The sequence below is a fragment of the Lissotriton helveticus genome, chromosome 1_1, assembly GCF_964261635.1.
Source record: "Lissotriton helveticus chromosome 1_1, aLisHel1.1, whole genome shotgun sequence".
NCBI lineage: Eukaryota > Metazoa > Chordata > Amphibia > Caudata > Salamandridae > Lissotriton > Lissotriton helveticus.
In genome coordinates, this window is record NC_136057.1 from 1,331,898,017 (window position 1) to 1,331,914,446 (window position 16,430).

At 42.5% G+C, this 16,430-nt stretch overlaps 1 protein-coding gene across 1 annotated transcript in view; it reads left to right on the forward strand.

Moving 5' to 3' along the window:
• Positions 1-16,430, forward strand: part of LOC144763972 (von Willebrand factor A domain-containing protein 7-like) — a 262,295-nt gene that overhangs the window by 124,425 nt on the left and 121,440 nt on the right. The window contains exons 5-7 of the mRNA XM_078650071.1: positions 2,180-2,366; positions 7,171-7,340; positions 9,820-9,932. Coding sequence (XP_078506197.1) covers positions 2,180-2,366; positions 7,171-7,340; positions 9,820-9,932 — 470 coding nt within the window. The remainder of the gene's footprint in view (positions 1-2,179; positions 2,367-7,170; positions 7,341-9,819; positions 9,933-16,430) is intronic.

Genomic DNA, 16,430 nt, shown 5'->3' on the forward strand with positions numbered 1-16,430 from the left:
ACAAATTGGCTAGAAGAATTTTGTAAATCAGAGGATTATTTTCTAGTTTCTAAGCCTTCTGAAAAGTTACCCATCTGCCAAGATTACATATAATCGCCTTCCCTCTAAATCTATATGCAGTGTCTGAGGCATCCTGGTATTCTTCATGATTTGAAAGAATATTATTGCCATCTGAACACATTTGAAATACTACAATACAACTATTTATAACTGACTGTGAAATTGAGGGATTTGTTTCCATACACTCAAAGAAATATTGACTTAATAGTATTGTATTTTAAAAACAAAACGACTGTTCTGATGGTCATGGAGAATTTTTACTCTCACATTTCACACAATTTTCTGTTACAATCTTGACAGCTGACCAGGTCATTTAATTCCCTAGTTGGAAAAAAGGAGGCATCACTATTAGCCTGACAGTGCATCAGCCTATCTCCCTTTTAGATGTGGCTTCAGATATTTTTGGACGTATTTAATTGAAAGCTGTTGAGCATTTGCCAGATAGTTTACAACTCATGCCAAAGTAGCAGGTGGCATTTAGGCATAGGCAATTTACCCTCCATCTTTTATTTGCCTAAACTTATATTATGCACAAAAGATCTGAGGCAGGTCCATTATGTATACATTTTGCTAACTTTAAATCATCCTTTTATGTTGTGGATCGAAATGTGTTGTCACAACCAAACATCAATGGGCATTACTAATGCTCTTCTATCATGATTAATTGCTTTTCACACAGATTTTCACACTGATGTTTGGGCAAAAGTGAACATGGATTCCATTAGTTAATTGTCTGAAACCAGGTTGTTTCCTGGCCCCATTGCTGATCTCCCTTTTTTAATGATCCGTTCGCATAGCTTCATTCAGGTGAAGCAAATCCCCCATGTCTTGATTGGCTCTTTCTAAGTTTGGCTTTATGATTTGCTTGTGGTAGCCTGTATGCCAGCCGGATTACCACGCCCTGAAGTCTTACTGTATAGCCAGAAGTTAACAATATAAAGAAACCTCATTGGGTGCAATGGGGAGGTGGAAAGCAAATATTTAGTTGGTTCATATATAATGGTAAATTAGATGCAGTTATATAAATGAGTTATTTTCAATGAGAATTGAGTTGTTTGTAACATTTTGAATTGGCACTCATGATGGCCCGAGTACGTTTTCAATGAGCAAAATTGTGGCCTAACCATAACACCTTTACTAAAGGTATATCAGACGTAAATTGCACCAACTCTTTCATATGGCCTGTCAGGACTGTTTGTTGATCATGGAGTTTGAGCGAAGGGCTGCCATCTAGTGTAGGTTTAAAAGCTTTTCCTGTAGAGCTTGGGTTGTGCTCCCTCCAAAATAAGAGTCAGATTGCATGTAAAAGGTTTATGGCTTCATGGACAATTCATGGTAATCCTAGTTTGGCAGCAGAGTGCTTGAAAAATCTGCCATGGATCACAAGAAATATATTTAAAAAAATGTATTTTATATACTTGTGATGTGCATATTAACTTCATAAACATGGTTTTAGGCAATAAAGTTCAAGTTAATATGTGTACAATGAGGCAGTTGAATATGAAGAAATCATTGCTGGTACTCTAGCTTTCCTAGAAAGTCTTTGACGTTCTCTATTGAGGTCAAATTTAAAATAAAACTTGCAATGGTGGATTTTTTTATTAAATGGTATTTGCCCATGTTTTCATGGTCACCTACTTCCTTTTGTTCTTGGTGCACAGCACTATCACTATAATTTAAATATTACCTCGCTGTTAGAATTTCCTCTAATCAACCTTGCTGTCAATGCTCAGGATGGCTATCACTTGAATTGGCATGTCTAATGCTCTGAAGTCCATTGGTATTAGAAGTATTTAAGCTATATCATTAACCTACAATTAATAAAGTAGATATTTAGTCGTTGCACAGGGCATATAAATATTGGCTCTAGACCCATAGAATGTCAGAGTAGCCTTATTTGTTTTTGCAATCGGTGAATGAATTGTTATTTTAACCAGGACTTTTTGACGTACAATCAATTGTGTACAAGAATTTTTAATGTAATTTTTTTTATATATCTTTAACATTGGATGCTGTTTATATTTTTATGGACGAGAGGTGTAATACAGAATTCTTGTAATAAACTTATATCACAATATGTATTGACTTCATCCTTCTATTAATATATTTTTGCTGGTAGGAAAATGCAGCCATGGTGGCAGTACTGACTTTGGAAGTCATGACGAGCCTGTTGGTGGCATTAACAAGGATATGGAAACGTCCTCGCATGGCTATCTTCACTATGAAGCCGCCGAAGTGGCTGTCAAGGCAACTGCTGAAGTACTGGAGATCATCAAAGACAAAGTTGGGGTCCAAAGAATGGCGAGGTAATATATGGGACAGACTGGTGTCCTAAAGTGGAATATAACTTGTGAATGACATGATAGCCTGACTGTTCATCCTCATACTCAATGTACATTAATCTAATAATAGGTCATTGACTGTGGAAAAAGGCTTGCATAATAAAAATAAACATTGGCAAAGCCAATAAGACTAGATTGTTTTACCAGTAAGCAAGGTACTGAAAATGGAGGCTATCCCTTTCAGCTTTGGCTCAGACAAATGCGATACTTGAATGCTCTCTGGGTATTAAAAAGCTGATATCAGCACTGTCATGATGTAAACTACAGTGCCTTGGCCCGTTACTAGAGGACTCTCCAAGCAGACACAAGTCTTGCTCTAGCTGGCCTCAAAACATTAGGGCACTACTAGTTATCCCTCGACTCACACATGTCTTTGTCTCACACATTCCAGTACCATAGGCTATTGCTGGATGTCTTTCAAATCAGACTTAAGTCTCTGATTGAAGCAGGCTGCAGACCTGTGAGCAAGGCAAGTGTTCACCGAAACGTGCCAAGTGCTTTGAAACCATGCCTGTACAACATGGCGGATTAAATATTGGCCGAATGAGCAACTTTGGAGTGCGCATTTCCATTCTTTTGTGGAGATTGCTTTGGTTATATGCGGGTTCTCACACTTGTACGCGCACCAACGCCGAAAGGGCAGAGTCTGTGAAACTACAGTGGACTGAAAGAGAATATACATATATATATATCCCATTTTAAATAGCATTTTATCTATTTACATCTGAAAATCCAGGAATCAAGCCATTCAATAAGGAGGTAGACGAACAATGCACTCTCAAACAAGACAATTCATACTTTAAACTAATTAACCCACGTGCGTTTTCATAGAGTTTACATAAAGTTAAAGCTGAAAATGTCACTTTTACCTACAGATGGCAAATGATTTCAGTGCTTTGATGGGTTTTCGAAAAACATTGCTCGAATGCATTGAGAGAAATACCCTCATCTTTCTAGCATTAATAAGCTAATATCAGGAAAGCGGGCGCACTATGTGGTCATTAACAAAAAGGGGGTAACCCTGTGTCCCTCAGAACCTGGGTAAGTTTTTAGGTAAATAAAAATTGGTTCTGTCGGGTAGAACAAGCGTAAGTTGAGGATGCTATTAATGTAATCTGAAACATAAGCTCTCTAACACACAGCGATAAAGCAAAGACTTAGCACTTAATGAATAAGACATGAGAACAGAAAAAAAAATGTTGTGAGGAGGTCATTTATATCAGAATTACTTCATTCATTGATATACACATTACCAAGGTAGACTGTCAAGATATATAAGTGCATGGAAGTGACAAGTGTGCACTGTGCTCAGGCGGTGAACATTATGTACAGTTTAAATATTTTTTCATATATGCAAGTTTTTTGACAAAATAGGCCAGATGTTGATTTCAATCCAAAGATTCCTATCTTTCCTAGTATAGAATCCTGGTGATGCTGGACCTAGAAAGAGCGTTGACGTTTCGACCCTGTGGTGCCCCAATGGGTGGTCACAGCGGGTCTTCCTCAAGACAGGCGAGGTGGGGGGGTGAATGAGGATTGTTTGATGACAGTCCTATTGAAGGCCGTGTGTCTCAGCCTGGAACAAGGGGAGCAATGGCTCAGTATCTCGAATACTGGAAAGATCAGAATGTGTGGAGGATGGTCCGCGGTCCCATCCAGCTCCTGCTAGTAGTCAGGCTGATTTTTCCAGTATTCAAGATACTGGACCATTGTGTCCCATTGTTCCAGTTGAAACGTTGACGCTCTTTCTAGGTCCAACATAACCAGGATTCTATGCTAGGAAAGATAGGAATCTTTGGATTGAAATCAACATCTGCCCTATTTTGTCAAAAACGTGTATATATGAAAATATTTACACTGTACATAATGTTCACCACCTGAGCACCGTGCACACTTGTCACTTCCATGCACTTATTTATCTTGACAGTCTACCTTGGTAATGTGTATATCAATGAATGAAGTAATTCTGATATAAATGACCTCCTCACAAAATTTTTCTTTCTGTTCTCATGTCTTATTCATTAAGTGCTTAAGTCTTTGCTTTATCGCTGTGTGTTAGAGAGCTTATGTTTCAGATTGCATTAATAGGATCCTCAACTTACGCTTGCACTATGTGGTCTGCCATGTTTAAAAGAGCGTTAGTTCGCTTCTCTCTCTGGAGATCCCTGGGCCATTGTGTGGTGGCTCCCCCTACTCCTGTGGTAGAAGCATGGTGCAGTATTTATGTAAGGGATTGTAAGTATGTAAGGTATTTGTAAAGCACTGGAATCACTCCAGCATGCTTTCTTGAGCAGGGCAAAAAGGAGGCCAGCTCCTCCTCCAACACACAAGCTGTTCCGGATGAGGGGAGATGGCCAGGAGTGCATAGGCTGTGGTGGTCTCTCGTGCTCCCCCATTGTCCCTGCTTTAGGTACGATGCTTGGTGTAGGAACAGCCATGTGGAAAACTCAGCCAGTTTTAAAAGAGAAAGTCCTCTGGGTAAAGCTGTGCCCCATTAGACACTGGGCTGCCCCTTTAACTCCTTTTCCGCGGTGCGAATTCCACTGCGGTGCACGGGAGGGCTGGGTTGGGCGTGGTACTGCGGTACTAATGACGGCTCCCGGCCGTCATAAATCACGGTGGGCATGTGCTCATGATGGCCGGGAGCCATTAGAACACCGCCCACTGATTAATTCTCCAGCACAGGTGGGGAATTAACAGCGCATGGGCGGAGCGGCAACGTTCTGATGGCTCCCGGCCATCATGAGCACATGCCTACCGTAACTCATGATGGCCGTGAGCCGTCATGAGCACCGAACGGGTTAAAATTCTGCATATGCTGTTGGCAGTATCCCAAGGAGACAGCAACACCACGAGATGCCCAGCTTGTGTTTGGGGTCCATCCAGTAGCAGCAGCCATCCCCTCAGCACTACCACATTAGTCTACTCTTAACTTTTGGGGGGGTCTTATTATCAGAAAAAGCACTGGCTGGACAGTCATTTATGGAGTGTTGTTTTTTATGTGCTGCTGAGTGTCTGGCACACATCACAGGAGCCAGACACTGCCTCTCTACTCAGAGAGTCAAATACTGAAAAGGAGAGCCTGTGTCTAATTTAGAAGTTCCACAGTATAGAGGCAACCGGACGCCAATTACAAAATGCACTTATTATTAAAAATGTTGGCGTACCCTTTGTTTGCAAGGGGGGGCCCTGCAACCCAAATTCCAAATACTGATCTTAAATTTCAAGCGGAATACATCACATGTGTACAGTGATGGAGCCGGGATCATGCCACAAGGTAGCATAATCCTGATATCCAGTATCCCTTTTCAGGAAGGGCCTGACATTCCATCCAAACTAATCACACTGAGCAAAGTTGGAGCATTAGTAAAACATCTCTAGAACAATTGCCTAAATAAAAGATATATATAATATATTTTTTCATTTATATGAGAAGAAAATATGAAAACGTAATATGTTATCCATTCCTTTACCACTTTTTACAACAAAAAAAGCAGAGAATAGATAAAAATGCACAAATGTGCTCACTTATGTTTAATTGAGACATTATTAAAATAAACCAACGCCATGGGGAGGAGGGAGTTAAAGCCCTATCTTAACATTGTGTCATACATTAACCAGCGGTTTCTTTCAGGTGGAGTACACAACTGTTGTCGTCCTGACTCTTGGCAGTCTGAGTCACATCGCACCTTTACCTTTCTTTTTGGGTTGATCACTTTGGGCCATATGTATCAAGCTAATTAGCATTCCCAAAGGCCGAAATTCGGAGAATTTCGGCCTTTGCGAATGCTAATTAGCTAAATGGTATGTATGTAACATTTATGCTGCAAAATAAGGAATCGCAAAATTTGCTATTCCTTATTTTGGAATTGCACTTAAGGAATCGCAAATTTTGCGATTCCTTAAATGCAATGTATCAAAGAAAAAATATTTCAAAAATGCCCATAAGGATTCGCAAATTACCACCAACTTCTAGTTGGTGGTAAGTTGCGAATTCTTTAAAAAAAGCTATTTTCAAAAAAACCAAAGGTGCCATATGACGCTCATACATGCCCTTAGGGCATGTATGTGTGCCATATGCCCCCACATGTCATTTTCAGGGGTGCAGCAGGGTGTTCTTGAGACACCCCTGCACCCTTGAAAATATTCCTAATTTGCGATTAGCAAATTGCTAATCGCAAATTTTCCCTTCATTCCTATGGGCCTCCTGGCCCATAGAAATGAATGGGTAATTTGCGATTAGCAATTTGCTAATCGCAAATTAGGAATGTTAAGGAATCGCTATAAAAAAGCGATTTTTTACATACATACCGTTTTGCGAATTCTAAATAGCGATTCCTTAAAAATCGCTTTTTAGAATTCGCAAAACGGAACTATGATACATATGGCCCTTTAGCCTGTATAGAGCAATGAACGAGTCAGGAGTGACATTGTAAGGAGTGAAATCGTTTGGTCTGTGCCTGTGATGTCAGTAAATGCTCATTGCTCGTTTAAGAATGTTTTTGTTTTATGTGGTTTGTGTTTATGTCTGGAGATGACCACGCCTGGACGTCTCTGCTGCTTATGGAGCAGGACAAACACTGGTTTGCATATGGCTGGTCTCTAGCTAGAGTGGCTTGGTGTGTGAAAACTGATCTGCAGTTCGAGCTATCGCCTATGGCTAAGAATAATGGAGGCATTCCTTCCAACACATGGTTGTTTGTTGTTAGACTTGTCTTAGCACCTTAAGTTCCACAGACCTCACTTTTTTGTCATGTTTCTCGTACAGATTTCTGAATTTAGGAGCAGGAGGTGTCTGGAGTTGTGTTGTTGACACCAGGGAGGTTTCCACAGGTGACCTAGCAGCAAAAAAACAGAATGTGTTCTCGATTGTTGGCAGTAAAAAAGGAACCTTAACCGAGCCATCAACCTATGTACTGGTGCCTTTCAACTCAACAGGTGAGTTTGATTCCCAGGAGAATGCAAGAAGTGTCAGGTTTTGTGTTTTTATTGCTATTGATAGCACTTCACACACAGGCTTCCTTGCCATATAGATCGTGTTTATTGCGAAAGAAGAAGATAAACAGCATACAAAGTGCACCAGGATCGTGAATCCTGGTTAAGGAAGGGGATTTTACAGCAGTGTGTGTGTCCATGTCAATGGCATAGTAGCTGCATATTTGCCCCCCCCCATTTTGTTACAAGCTTTACATATTGAGTCAAAAGCAGATACCGCATGGCCGACATACGATGATCTCAAACAGGCTCCTTGCTTCCCCACTCCAGATAGCGGGAAGACAGGCTTCAGGGCGGTAGCCAGTCTGATGTAAAGCTCTGACTGAGAGCAGAAATGGGCCATAAGCCAATGAATAATAAAATTCACCACATCTCTGTGAGATAGGCTGCTCCCACATGTAAAACGAAAGGAGTAGAAGCCATTCGCAAAAACAGACTATCTGACCTAGATAATGCAGATAAGCACACACCCAACTCCTCTATACCCTCATCAGAGCAGGGACCCCATGTCTGCTGAGCTGCAACCTGACATTTCTGTCTCAGCCACTGAGCGCAATAGTACAGCACCCTTTATCTCTTTCCTGATAGTAAGAATACTTATTTTTTTTATCAAGAGGGATTTACTGATTTGTTCTATGGGTAGGACAGCCTGTCACAGGAAATCCAGAAGGAAGTTACCATAATCCCTCTACATGGTAAATAGCATGTGGCAGGGGAAGCAGGCCACGTGACAGGCATGGTCAGAGGATGTCGCTCTGTTGGTGGGGGAAGCAGATTTATTTATTTATTTATGCAATTTTATATAGCGCGAACTTTACCCAAAGGTGTCAGAGCGCTTTACATAGGACCCAGTTAAAACCATAAGGACTGAAGGTTACAATCGGAAGAACAGATTTGCAAAATTTTTGACTTACATAAGAACCAGTTGAAAACATACGGACTTAGGATTACATGCGTTATAAAAAGGTACACACAGAAAAAAATTGCAAATGTACAAGAGATAAGGTCACACAAGGAGGAGATACAAGTGGATAAACTCTAGGCATATACTAGTGATATCTCTATCTACTTAGGGAGGGGATACACATGGATATACTCTAAGAGTCACAAAGGAATGGTAGAGAGCAAAGCGGACTCCTGCATACACTAGTGATTAGAGTTATCTCTATATACATAGGGAAGGAGTAAGACTGGATATACTCTAAAAGTCACATAGGAATGGAAGAGAGCAAAGCGGACTACTGCATGTTCCAGTGATTAGAGTTATCTCTATATACACAGGGAAGGGATACACATGGATATACTCTAAAAGTCACATAGGAGACTAGTCATTAGAGTTATCTCTATATACATAGGAAGGGATAAGACCGGATATACTCTAATGGTCACATAGGAATGGTAGAGAGTACAAAGGTCTACTGCATACATTAGTTATTAGAGTTATCTCTATATACATAGGGAGGGGATATGACTGGAAAAACTCTAAGAGTCACATAGGAATGGTATATGGTGCAAGGTCTAAAGCAAATACCATTGATTAGAGTTATTACAATAAGTCAAAGAGCAGAGTTCCATACGTGTGGATGCAGTCACAGTACAAAGGGAGGGTGAGAGGGATGGAAGGGTATGGAGAGAAGGGATGGCAAGACAAGCTCAGATGGTGGTGGTATGTAGACAAGGGAAGTTACGGCAGACATGGCAGTGCAAGCACTTTGGTGGTGGGACTCAGGACTTGGCCCATGGGTGTATGGCCTGAAACTTGGAACTGCTGCTGACTGACAGCGGACAACACTGTCTTGCTCAGCGCCTTTGCTGCAGCAGGAATGGTTCCTACTGCAGTAAATGGCGGCTGAAGTTGGTTGTAACATTTAATTTCACCACTTGATGAAAATTGTAAATTTTAACCAAAATGGCCGAAGTTGTATGTTCGTAAACATTAGCAAATTCACACATCCCTAATTTGACAGTTATGATAAATGCATACAATTCCGATATATAGATCACGAGGATATCATTGCAAGATACTTTACAAAGCATGCTTATACCCAAAATGTTAGTTCATGAAGTTTCATGTGACATTTACTGTCCTCACCACTTGTTTATCTGCCCCTCATAAGGCCTGATTTAGATTTTGATGGACAGGTTACTCCACCACAACCGTGATGGAAATCCTGTCCGTCGAAACATAAATTCCAATATATTCCATGCGAATTATATTTCGGCATTGAGACGGAGTAACACATCTGCTAAGATCTAAATCTGGCCAATACTCTCATTTGTCCTCATTTTTTTCTTGGCCGGAAACCATTTTTATGCTCACAGATGAAATCACAACATTTGGTTACTTGATTTTTGAAGTACCATCATTTATACCCACGACCTGGTTGAACAATGAGAGATGTTTGATTTTCTCTCATTTCAGGGTTTGGACCAGTATTCCAGACAAAAGATGCTGACATTTTCAAGACTAAAGTATCTAATTTAAAACCAGAGGCTGGTGGCCAAGATCCAGGCATGTGTTTATCAGCACTTGGGGTGAGATACAGCATTGCTACAGGGCATTACAGAGAGCGGGGGTTTCTATGCCAATGTGTGATGAGGAGGCAGACTCTTTAACCATGTGATGTATATACATTTGCTCATGCAAAATTGTGTGTCGTTGTTTCTATACATGTTTTTGTTTCGCTGTGGAAACTGCAGTGTTAAAAAAATGCAAATTAACCCAGTAAGACTGCCCTTTGCAGTAGAAATATATTCAAGTCACCCATTATTATCCCCAACATTTTCAGTCCATCAGCAGTACTGAGTAATACGCCTTCCACTCTATACAGCGAGTCAGGTGCACAATCAGACCATATTGGTTCATATAACTATGCCCACAAAGCAACATTAAGCAGTATAATCTACTCCAGCAACAATCAAGTCTTTCAATGTAATAATTGATTCAAGCAGCATCAAGCAACAAAATTGCCTTCAACATAGGAAAACCCAGAGAGCCAAAAAGCGATTGAAAGAGCTGTTTACATCTGCGGAGCAAGGCAGAGCATCAGCTTAAACCTTATTGGTTTCATTTTAACAGAATTGCAATAGTCACAGCCAGAATCATGTCCAAACAGGCCAATCTAATGAAAATCTCACCACGCCTTTGAAAAACAATTCCAAAATCATCCCTTCGACAAATGCCAAGAGGTGTGGCTATGGTACTGACCTACAGTGAGGTTAAACTTCCTCCCCTGGAGCTGGTAGTTGCAAATTTCGCTAGATGTTTCTTGTTTGCAGTCTCTACAATTTATGCATCTCAACAAGGTTTTAAAAGCAATAATGTATTTGATTGACATATGATTCTTCCTGTTAATAAAAGCAAAATTACGGTCTGCGCGCACCTCCACCCCCCAACACCCTGGGGGTCCGCAATCAACACCCGATGCCAAAGAACGCCTGTCTTTCCATAGTGGCATTGAGGCCTATTTTCGCATCCATCATATTATGGATGGTGGTGCCTGCAAGCCACCACCACCATATTATCTGCCTTTTTGCCCGTCCGGCAATCTGACCGGCGGAAAAGCGGCAGACGGTCTTTACCGTCCACTGCAGGCCCGCTCGCCATACTAATATGGCGGGGGTGTCACAAGGACATGTGACAGGTGGATCGCCACCGCCGGGCCGGCGATGGCGATCCACCCGTTATCATAATAGGCCCCTAAGTGTCCTCTGTGTCTGATCCAGTCTAAAAGGGAGGAAATAGTTTAGTGTTTTTCCCCTATCTCTACTTACCTAGTATATTTATTCTGGAATTGTCTTTAGGTCACCGATCATTGCCGTCCCGTCCCTAATGTCATCCTCTATTTTAATTTGTATTTAACATATAAGATTATTCTCTTACTTACCGGACTCTGCCTTAAGGTTATATATAAGGTTAATGCACACAGACAGTGGATTGTCACGTTGGATGTAGAAAGCCTTTATTCGAACATTCCCTGTGTCGGAGCTATTGATGCGACACAATGGTTCATTGAATCATTTAACATTGACTGTGATATGAACTTCATAATGGATTGTCTCAAAATAATTTTGGAAGACAATGTCTTTGAATTTAGAGGCAATCTGTTTAAACAAGTGAAGGGAGTGAGTATGGGCGCATCTTGCGCCCCAACTATTGCTAACATCTATGTAGCCTATTTTGAAGATCGCCACATATTCAACGAAATAGCCCCTTTTTTTGAGTCCATTTTTTATTGGTCGAGATACATCGATGATATTATATTTGTGTGGGATGACAATGAAGACACTCTACATGAATTTATATTATGGCTTAACGCATGCGATCCTAATCTAAAGTTTTCAGAAAAAATAAGCAATACTTGCATTGAATATCTTGACCTTATGATAAAACATGACCGAGGTCAATTGATCACAGATCTCTTTGTTAAGCCAACTGCCCGAAACACTCTCCTTCATTACAATAGCTTTCATCCTTCATCTAAAAAAAACAGTATACCCTTCAGCCAGTTCCTCCGTCTTCGGAGGAACTGTACAAGACTAATAGACTATGATGAGAAAGCTATTAAAATGAAGGAAAAATACAAGGAACGTGGTTATCCCCATAGATTGATACGCAAATCTTGCAAAAGAGCCAGATATTACGACCGACAACATCTCTTACAAAACTCCAAAAGAAAACAAGATGCCAACCTAGTATTTGTTACTAGACACTCCTTGTTAAACAATCAGATACGCCAAATTATATACTCTAATTGGCATGTACTAAATGTAAATAAAACTGGTTCAGAATTAATACCGAAGCCACTATTTGCTTTTCGCAAAAATAAAAATCTAAAAGATCTGGTTGTAAGATCACGCATGCCCGCAATTAAATAGAGCATCCAAAGTAATATCATCACTGGGGCTCCAGTGATTGGTAATTACAAGTGTGGAATCTGTAAAATCTGCCCACAAGCAATGACAACAAAGGAATTCGCGGTCTTCAGGCGGTGGCAGAGCCTGAGGGACGCTTGAGGTCTCCTGGAAGGGGAGAATCTGTGACAGCGAGCTGTGCTAGGAAAAGCTGCAAATTGCGCCGATCGGCGATATTTTAAACAAAGCAATATTTTTAATCTATTTTTTGTATGCACTAACCCCCTTTTGTTGTGCAGGTGTCCGGGGTCCCCTCATTTGCTACGGCCTTCCCTCTCAGTCCATCACCGGCCTCGGTGCCGAGAGAGTAGAGGGCGGCCGCCATCTTGGGAGGGGCAGTCCCACGAGCCTGGCCGGAGTTAGCGGTCCAGTGCTCGGGTGGGACGGGACACAAAAGGGCCAAGCAAGCAGGGGCTCGCTGCGGTCTTCAGGCGGTGGCAGAGCCTGAGGGACGCTTGAGGTCTCCTGGAAGGGGAGAATCTGTGACAGCGAGCTGTGCTAGGAAAAGCTGCAAATTGCGCCGATCGGCGATATTTTAAACAAAGCAATATTTTTAATCTATTTTTTGTATGCACTAACCCCCTTTTGTTGTGCAGGTGTCCGGGGTCCCCTCATTTGCTACGGCCTTCCCTCTCAGTCCATCACCGGCCTCGGTGCCGAGAGAGTAGAGGGCGGCCGCCATCTTGGGAGGGGCAGTCCCACGAGCCTGGCCGGAGTTAGCGGTCCAGTGCTCGGGTGGGACGGGATACAAAAGGCAATGTGCCTCAGGGAGCGCAGCGGACGGGCGCAGCGGGCGCGACGGAGGCGCGCCGAAGGCGCGCCAAAGGAAAGCCAGTCTGTGCCCGTCCGTGACCGCACGGGACCTGGGGCATACCATGATGGCCGATTTTTCCTGGAATACTCATCCAGGTATTTGCTGTCCTTGCGTAAAAATTACCCTATTGACCCAACAACCGCCTCGCATATCCTGGCCCTAGGCATTACCCGCCCCCCACCTATATTGGAGGCCGTTAATCCTTTGGCCCTACCCCCTAGCAGCTCTTTGAAATTAGGCACCTCTATAACTCTATTAAATACCAGGTCGGCAGTCGCGCATCAGCAGGAGATATTCAATCTCCTCGACAGCGACAGCCCTGACATATTGTGCCTAACGGAGACATGGTATCGCCCTGATTCCCAGCCCAGTATTTTGGCGGCTCTTCCTCCTTCTTACTCCATCTTACGAGCTGACCGCTCTGATGGCAAAACAGGTGGTGGGGTCGCTTTAATCTTTCGCGACAGCCTTAGGTTTCAAATATTGACATCTCCTCCTTTACCTGTGGCGGATTGTCTGGTTGCACGGTCTGGCTCACCGAAATCTCCTGTAACCTGTGTGTTGGTTTATCGTCCTCCCCAAACCCCCTCTCAGTTTGTTCTTGCCTTCCAGGAGCTGCTGGCCCCCCTGGTGATTAACAATGCCACGGTACTTGTACTTGGTGATTTTAATTTCTGGCCCAGCGATCCTGCAGAAGACACTACTTCGAAGGACTTTACCTCATTACTATCGAGTTTAAATTTTATCCAGCATGTCCAAACCCCTACACACACCCGGGGACATATTTTAGATCAAATATGGACTCTTAACTTATCCACTACTAATTTGTCCATTGTTCCTTGTGTATGGTCTGATCATTATTTTCTGTCTTTTTCCTTGGACCTACACTTACGAAATGCTTCTTGTCGCTCTAAAACGCTATGGGCCAGAAGCTGGAGCCGTGTTGACGTCCCCGCGTTCTGTGAATCATTAATCGCCACTTGCCCTGATCTTACTGATACACCATCTCAATTTCAGTTGGCCACTTTGGACAGCTGGTTAATTCACCTTCGTGACGAAAAGGCCCCTTTAAAGAAGGTTACCATTAATCATCATCACCATGCTAATAAGTGGTTTACTCCTGCACTGAAGGTACTTAAATTAGCGGTCCGCCAGGCTGAACGGGCTTGGAGGTTAAAATATAGCCCGATTAGCAAAGTTAATTATACCACCTCACTATCTAAATATAAAACAGCCATCCTAGAGGCTAAGAAGGCTTTTTTTTCACAACGTATACTGACAGCAGAGTGCCAGCCTCGTGAAATCTTTGCAACTGTTCATGAACTGGCAACGTCAGACAGGCCCTCACCTGTGAATATCCCCTCCCAGTTACTGTGCAACTCTCTAAATGATTTTTTCATTGACAAAGTTACACAAATAAAAGCGCATATTCCGCCCCCGTCAAAGTCATTCCTGGATTGTCCCTCACCACAAAATACCCAGTTTATTACTCACATACCTGAGTTAACTAGTGAGTCTTTGTCTCCACTTCTCAAGCGCATAAAATCTGGGTCTCCGTCAGATGTGTGTCCTGCTCACATTCTGGCTCAGGTGTTTTTGACCTGCCCTACTCCTGCCCTCACAGTAATAAATGACATTTTCTCTAATGGCCTGGTTCCCACTGTGCTCAAATCTGCCACCATCATCCCCATTCTGAAGAAATCTGGGGCTGACCCCTCTTCCCCAATTAATTACCGCCCCATATCCCTGCTACCTTATCTGGGAAAGGTGGCTGAGGCACATGTTTCCCAGGTGCTGAGCACCTTTATCGAGGACAGCAATTACCTAGCGCCATGCCAAGCTGGTTTCCGACCACGACACTCAACCGAGAAGGTGGTGATCTCGGTTATGGACCAACTTAGGGAGGGACTTGATGCCACCTTTGACACTGTGGACCATGACATCTTGTTATCACGTGTCAGGGCGGCAGGGATAGGGGGGCTGGCACTAGCCTGGGTCGAGTCTTTTCTGACGAATCATACTCAGGCAGTTCATCTAGGCACCTTCTCAGCCCCTCAGCGTAATGTCAACTGTGGTGTTCCCCAGGGATCTGCCCTTTCCCCTTTATTATTTAATTTGTATATTCTTCCACTGGTGTTTGCTTTACAGAATATGGAGGTCACTGTATACAATTATGCAGATGACCTGCAACTCATTTTTGATTTTTCCTCTCCCTCAGGAGTTGGCAGTTTCCAGTCCGTCATGCTATTTATCCGAGACTGGATGAACATCAATCAGTTAAAACTTAATCCGGAAAAAACAGAATTGGTGATGACGGGCGGTGCTGCCAACCCCTGGTCCCCTTCTTTTTGGCCCCCTTCACTTGGCCCCCCCCCTCTTCCCTCCTGTTCAGTTAAAACACTTGGGATTATGCTTAACAATCAATTAACACTCCACTCACATATTAGTTCGGTGGTCTCCTCTTGTTTTTTTACACTTCGAGTGATTAGGAAGGTTGCTAGGTTTTTTTCTGCCCCTGCCTTAAAACTTATTTTAATGGCCATGGTCCTGTCAAAAATTGACTATGGCAATATTATCTATAATGGAGCCCCGGCCTATGCTGTGCAGCGACTGCAGCTGATACAGAACCAGGCTGCCCGACTGGTCTTTGGACTATCAAGGTCCCACCATTCGACCCCACTACTCAAGAGCCTTCATTGGCTCCCTATAAAACAGCGAGCCAAGTTTAAATTAGGATGTTTAACTTTCCAAGCAAGAGCGGGGACTGCCCCTGCTTTTATCAATTCGACAATCTCCTCCTATGTCCCCACTAGAGATCTTCGAGCTTGGCCTTACTAACCACGCCTCGATTTAGAAAGAAGCGGGCGGGGGGGGCAGAAGTTTGTGATACTTGCACCTTCCTTTTGGAATGATCTCCCCCTACCGTTAAGACTCTCCACCTCCTATATGGAGTTTCGGAGGTCATTAAAAACATTATTATTTCAGCAGGCTTTTGGCACTTAGCTCTCTTTTCTTTATTCTCTTGTAGGGACCTTACCAGCGCCATGAAACTGTTTCAGTGTACGTGCGCTTTATAAGTGTTTTTAAATTCAAAAATTCAAATTCAAATTTAAATTCAAATTCAAATTCCAACATAATGGAATTACAATAAAACTAAATGATTTGACAAATTGTAAAACCAAAAATATTATATATCTCCTAGTATGCCCATGCAACTTGGGATATGTTGGAGAATCTTCGAGATCGATCTACACAAGAGTCACGGACCATAAATCTGCAATTCGAACAAAAAAACTCAACGCTCC